Source organism: Durio zibethinus, chromosome 15 (genome assembly GCF_047325235.1).
Source record: "Durio zibethinus cultivar Kanyao isolate XHJ-2024 chromosome 15, ASM4732523v1, whole genome shotgun sequence".
NCBI classification, from domain to species: domain Eukaryota; kingdom Viridiplantae; phylum Streptophyta; class Magnoliopsida; order Malvales; family Malvaceae; genus Durio; species Durio zibethinus.
In genome coordinates this window covers 19,487,181-19,493,180 of record NC_143176.1, presented here as the reverse complement: position 1 = coordinate 19,493,180, position 6,000 = coordinate 19,487,181, and the positions used below count along the sequence as shown (strand labels likewise).

At 35.6% G+C, this 6,000-nt stretch overlaps 2 protein-coding genes across 2 annotated transcripts; both read right to left on the bottom strand.

The window, feature by feature from the left end:
- Positions 1-2,615: 2,615 nt before the first annotated feature.
- Positions 2,616-4,471, bottom strand: LOC111302048 (putative nucleobase-ascorbate transporter 10). Its single transcript, XM_089744713.1, has 4 exons — positions 3,555-4,471; positions 3,115-3,204; positions 2,955-3,013; positions 2,616-2,861 (listed from the first exon to the last, which is right to left on the bottom strand). The coding sequence occupies exons 1-4, from the start codon at positions 3,690-3,692 to the stop codon at positions 2,852-2,854; spliced, it is 297 nt and encodes a 98-aa protein (XP_089600839.1). The 5' UTR covers positions 3,693-4,471; the 3' UTR covers positions 2,616-2,851.
- Positions 4,472-4,508: 37 nt separating this feature from the next.
- On the bottom strand, positions 4,509-5,731 carry LOC149514750 (putative nucleobase-ascorbate transporter 9). The gene is made up of 4 exons (XM_089744712.1): positions 5,456-5,731; positions 5,082-5,179; positions 4,790-4,966; positions 4,509-4,613 (listed from the first exon to the last, which is right to left on the bottom strand). Exons 1-4 carry the CDS (start codon positions 5,643-5,645, stop codon positions 4,509-4,511), a joined length of 570 nt encoding a protein of 189 aa, XP_089600838.1. The 5' UTR covers positions 5,646-5,731.
- Between the last annotated feature and the right edge of the window lie 269 nt (positions 5,732-6,000).

Here is a 6,000-nt window from a genome sequence, read left to right as displayed (position 1 = left end):
CAGGAATGAGAGGTCAAATAAAAAAACAATTCTAATTTTTTTAAGTTCAGCATATCTTCCTCCAATCCCCAGTTATTGATGAACATCTTGTTAATATCATCTCCTGCAAGCTGCTTGACTTGATTAAGAATAACTGGAGAAGCATCGGCTCTTTTACTATGAAATCTAGTGTTTCTCTCCATCCAAACAAAATGGAGGTAGGCACACCAAGCCAGTTTGAGCATACCAACTGCAACCAATGCTTTTCCCTTCCCCTTGAGTCTCTTCCGTACCCATCTGAAATCATTTGACCAATCTCCAGCCTGCTTTTGGGATTCCACATAGCTGAAGAATAACCATCCAAGCAATGATGGCATGCATCGCGATATGATACTTAAACCATAAAACCTTATGCCAATCTACTTTCTCCAGCTTATGCGTGATTGCATCTCATGTTCTAGCTGCATGATACTTATGAGCAGAATTTAACCAAGTAGTCTCTCCACTCTGCTTCTGGACGAATGGAGGGGCAATGTTGATCGGTTTAAAGCAACTTCCTCCAGCCTAAGTTACGATTCTGAGATGGTTGAATTAGCCATAAGGTCTTACTCTCTAGTATGAAATTGTTCAATGACCAACTGTTATATTAAATAGTAAATTTGAACCTTTTCAAATACTAAAATTCATTTGAAAATTTTACCTAAAAAAAAACTAATCAATGAATATTTAATAGCATTTGCATCTATCCTCGCAATAATTTGGATAGTAAAACAAATCCAAATTCAGATTCCGAAGTAGTAAAGCTAGTATCATTCTTGTGTTACCTAGCTCTTTCTTATGATCCAAAGCCAAGGGCCTCATGGTCTGAACTTTTTGATACAGCCATAGACACACAAAAACTTGACATTTCAATCTAAATCAAACCAATATATTGTTTTTCTGCATCGAGCAAAAACTCAAATATATGCCTTTTTATGTTATAGCACAGATTCAGATAGATATAATTGACAAAGAAGAAAAAGTCTAACTTGAGGGAAAAGAACCTGTTAGATTAGCCAAGGTGACTGCCTGGCACCCCGAAAAGAGTTTCTGGTTCATAGTCATAAAAATCTGAGCCTCTTGGAAAGATGCAGGCAAGTCATCCTTGGCTACCAAACATGACTCTTTTCTTCATGTAAGACCTCTCTCCTTCTCAGTTTTATGCACCAAGGGGAAGACAATTCTTGGTATTTATAAATTTTTTAAGAACAGTAGTGATCCAAGTCGACAATGTTAATTATCAACTAATTTTAGATCATGTAGTCGTCCATAGAATGGAATATATTCTGCTCAATCCTGAATGGAGAATTCTTATCGATGGAAAATGTTGATGATAAAACCTACTAATAGAAATATGACCAAACATCTATAAAGTCAAATGAAAAGCAGCATCTTTTGTCCAGAACATTGACTATTTTATATTTTCAAGACATGACAGTTCAATTGGACGGTTACGGAGTTGACAGAGAAAGGGCTTATGGTTATAGTGCACAAGTTGAGAAATCATCACCTCGCTTTACAAATCACATTCCAATGCAATATCTCTGCCTTTCCATATTGGTCTGCATTAATCAATTGAAGTAAACTTTGGGTTCGACAAATGTCAATCTTTAATATATTAGTTTGTTATGGTTAAATATAAAGGAAACAAAGTTTTGTATTCCAGCTAGATGTGGATTCTTTAAAAGGTTAGCTATGATTAAATGACTAATGTATGGCAAGGATGGTGATTAAAATCAAGCTCACTGTTGATTCTTCTTATTCTTTTGGATTTGAATTATATTTGGTTTAATAAATTTTGGACCCAGAATTTGAATGCTGGGGCAGGAGGAAAATGAAAATCCGGAAAATAAATCAACTTTAATAATGTGAAAAGGAAGTGGAAAGCAAAGAACAATTACTGCAAAACTTAGAGCAGTTTACTCTTTTCTCTAATGAAATTAAGAGCATTTTGTAAATATTTAGTTAGTTTCAAGGGTTAAAGGGCAGGGAAAAGCATGTTGAGGTTGCAGGTTAGTGCATAGAATTCATCATTCCTAACATCTGATTTATATAGGCTAGACTTCTCCCACCACTTTAAGCCTCTGTCCTTTTTAGTTTCGTAATTTTCTCGAGAAAGTGTTAAATCAAAGAACAAAGCAACCATAGCAGCAACGGTTATATGAGACATGAATATCACAAGCACTATCCCATTGAACTGCAATTCATTAGAAAAGGAAAAGAAAAATATTAAGTAGCTAATAAACTGAAAGTGAATTGATTTATCCAGAAGTAGAGAAGTTGAAAAGTAAATTGAGGCTTGAATGAGATTTGTTCAGGAATCTTACCCAACCGGTAGGGTGAGCTGATCTCCAACCGCCGCGATAATATTCTCTAAAGTACTGTGGAACTGATAAACCCATGAAGAAAGAGAAGCCTAATATGAATTTTGTTTTGAAACTGTTGAGGTTGCAGAATTGGAGAAAGCTAAGACCAGCAGAAGAGACAAAGCCAAAGAGAGCACAGTATAAAGCTGCTACAATTGGTAGTGGTATAGAAGCGAAAAAAGCTCCAAATTTGATGGTAAAGGACATAAGATAGCCCCACATGAGTAATCATTAAAACAAAGAAATCATAGTGCAGTATCAATGGAAGAAACAGGAAATGTAAGATTTTTTTGCTACAAAAAGAGCGCAGTCTAGGGATAAGGGAGGGGATTGCAAGTGCTGGGATTTGAAATCCAGACTTACTGGGTGTTGAATTACTAGCCTACCAAATACAGAGAAGAAAATCATAAACCCAGCTGATATTTGAATCACTCTGCGGCTTCCAACTCTTGTCAATGCCAGCAGGCCTACATTTCACTGTGAAGAGCAAGTAGAGGTCAGGCTGACAGATTTCCTTGTAATGATCCAAAACTTAATGATTTTTTTTTAACTAAGTTTCAAGTTTGTTACACTGATGCAGTAGTGCCAGTAACAGAACCAAGCAAACCATTAAGCAAAACCCCAAATCCCTGAAAATGAGAGGAAAGTGCATTAGCTGTACAGGAGAGGAAAGTCTAGAATTAAGACTAGTGTCGAACTAATATTCATTTAGAATTCTAAAATATCCTACCAGCAAACCACTATCACGGCTAATAACAGAAGGTGGCATAGGTGTAGCAGCACTTCCATATCTCGAAGTTGCAAAGAACGTACCAGTTGACTACAAATAACAAGAGGATGATTAATAAAACCGAAAAACTTCAATAATTCTACTGCTATTTGTTTTCTTTTCCACAGCTTTATGTTTTCTAAATTCTATACAAATTTTAAATAAAACTATCTATCCAAAAGTCCTTATCTGATTCAAAATAAGTGAACCGTTTTTAGCAAGTTCCTAATTAGAATTTTGCCAAATGAAGTTATATGCGTAATTAGATGATATAACATCAAAGGCCATTCCCCTTTACGGTTTAATTGTGTCCTTACACTATTTTGGCTTCAAAAGTAAGAGGAATTTGATTCCATAATGGCTAAAATCCAAGTGAGACTTAGTTTTGTCAAGGATCAAACCTCGAAGAGAGATACAAAAGCAGGTGCCATCATGAGAAAGGCTTCTCCAGCATTAAGCGTGGGGCTTTCCCATTGAAAGGGATAAGGAATATATGTCCTGCAGTTAAGGACATAATTTGATAATAGGATATCCATCATATATAGAAAAACAAAATTTAGAAAAAAGCATCTTTAATCTTAAACAGGTTAAAACTTGTACTAACTCTCTTAGTCTCACCAAGGAGCTGTGCTAATGAGTCCAGCACGAACGGTGCGACAGCTAATCTGAGAGTTCTCAGGTTTGTGTTTGTACACAGAAGTTGAGGTTAGAAGTTGAGCAAATAACCATGTAACTGCAACTGATAACAGGTCTGCAAAGCTGTCACAGATGGGCTGCTTTGATTCTATATAACAAGGAAGATACTCGAAAAGCATGAACCACATGACAAATTAAGAGAAAGGAGTTCCTGGGCCAACTATGAAGCTCAAGGCACACAACTCTCAAATAAGTAAAAAAAGTTAACCATGTTTGCTCTACACAGAAAAAATGGTGCTTGAGAAGAGGGTATTTCTAAAGCTTTCAGTTCCATTAACATGGGGTAAACTCTTTTTTCATTTTATTATTGACAAACTGTTTTACGAAGAACTAACATGTAACTTTCCTGTGAAATGAAAACCATGAGAATAATCCCTGGAAGGCCAACTTCAACACATTTTGCTAGCTTAAAAGGGGAAAATAAAGGAATCAGCTAATTGTTTGGCAAAAGATGGCAGGTGCACTGCAATTACCAACAATAAGTGAGAGCAAATAATGAAGGATATAGAAAAATTCACTATTGGGAAGCCAAGATGATAAAGTCCAATCCCAGTAAAAGTCACATATGGAACAACAGACAGAGGGCTAAGGAACCTGAAGAAGAGATAAAGTAGTTAGGATAGCAAAACCATACTATAATTCTAAATACTTCCAGGAACTCACCTCACAGCATTTCTCCACAATCCTAAAAATCCCATTACACTTTGGAAACATTCAGCAACAATGAGTGCACCTTGTATCCCTCTCATTGTCCGTACAAACCTCTGTAAAATGATATGGTCAAATTTTCAGACAAGCACATTATGACAGGAACATTTATTGAGTGATACAATTGAAAAGAAATTTGACAAGGCTCCTAAAGTGAGGTAAAGAACTAGCTGCACTTTAAGATGATACAGCTGAAAAGAAATTTTTTACAAGCATAATACAGGCAGCCAACCTTATAAGGATCTGAATAAGAATTGTATCTGCTTGCTTGGATAATAGAAGTTACAGGAATCAAATAAGCATATGAACCCACTACCACTGCAGGGAGTCGGGTCCCTAATGAGGACTGGAAAAGTGTGCTTAATCCTGAAACAAAAAGTAAGTTCTGGATCACTGTTGCCTTATCAGCCTGTGTTAAAACAGCAGAAAAAAGAAAGAGGTTTAGCTAGATTTAACTACTTGAATAATGCATCAAAGAAAGAAAAAGAGAAAACATCAAGACAAGTAACCAGTTAAATCCTCACATTTCCACCGCCCATTTGAGGAACAATTATGCTTGGAATCAGAACAGTTATTCCAAGACTCAGTACATAACGCTGGAATCCCAATACAATTGCTTCAGCTGCATACATAACTTCCACATTTCAACAAAGTACTGAAAATATAAGTAAAGAAAAGAGTCAATGATTCAAAGGTCTGATGACTAAATTTTATGTTTGGTTTCTCAAAGAAAATGAGGGGAAGCTAAAAGACAACAAGCCTTAGAAAGTGAAGAAACGCTAACATAAAAAAGTTAAAATAATGATTTCAAATTACTGATCAGTGAAATCACAAAGAAAATGGATCGCTAAAATGAAGTGCATATGGAAAATAATTAAACATAAAATATTTTACAGACGCCATGGAGGTGGGCTGTTAATGCAGTACTGAACTCCGGGCAGTTGCTCCTTGAGAGTGTGGTTGTAGCGCCTCAACCTTGTTGTTATTGGTAGCAGCTCCACCACCATTGTTACTATCACCACCATTTTGAGCCATATTGATCTGAGGGATATGCTTACAATGGAGCAGAGGAACAAGAAGTCGGACATTGCTTAAAAAGGAATGGAAAGATTAACAGTTACATAGTTTCTAATAATTAAATATTTATTGGAGATATTATGAATAAATTTCGTTTATGAGGAGAATATACGTAGCAGAACTAAGAATCTGGATATTAGTGTCAGGAAAATAACAAATTTTAAAGAGTATTCCTAAGAATTTTATGTAAATAGAGCATCAATGGGGAATATCAATTGATAAATTTTAAAGAGCATTCCTATATGTACATTGTCAATTAATCATAAATGCCATCATATCCAAAGTTAGAAAAATTTTGATCACATGGCAAATTATGCATCTGTCTGAGTATATAAATTCCAAAAATTTTGTAGGCTTTCTGCTTGA

Coding starts and splice junctions, on each gene's coding strand:
- LOC111302048 (XM_089744713.1), bottom strand. CDS start 3,692: ATGATGGATATCCTATTATCAAATTATGTCCTTAACTGCAGGACATAT. Junction 3,205..3,554: donor CTTTTGTATCTCTCTTCGAG/GTTTGATCCTTG, acceptor TGTTATTTGTAG/TCAACTGGTACGTTCTTTGC. Junction 3,014..3,114: donor GCCGTGATAGTGGTTTGCTG/GTAGGATATTTT, acceptor TCTCATTTTCAG/GGATTTGGGGTTTTGCTTAA.
- LOC149514750 (XM_089744712.1), bottom strand. CDS start 5,645: ATGTCCGACTTCTTGTTCCTCTGCTCCATTGTAAGCATATCCCTCAGA. Junction 5,180..5,455: donor TAACAGCCCACCTCCATGGC/GTCTGTAAAATA, acceptor TTATGTATGCAG/CTGAAGCAATTGTATTGGGA. Junction 4,614..4,789: donor CTTATTCAGATCCTTATAAG/GTTGGCTGCCTG, acceptor ATCATTTTACAG/AGGTTTGTACGGACAATGAG.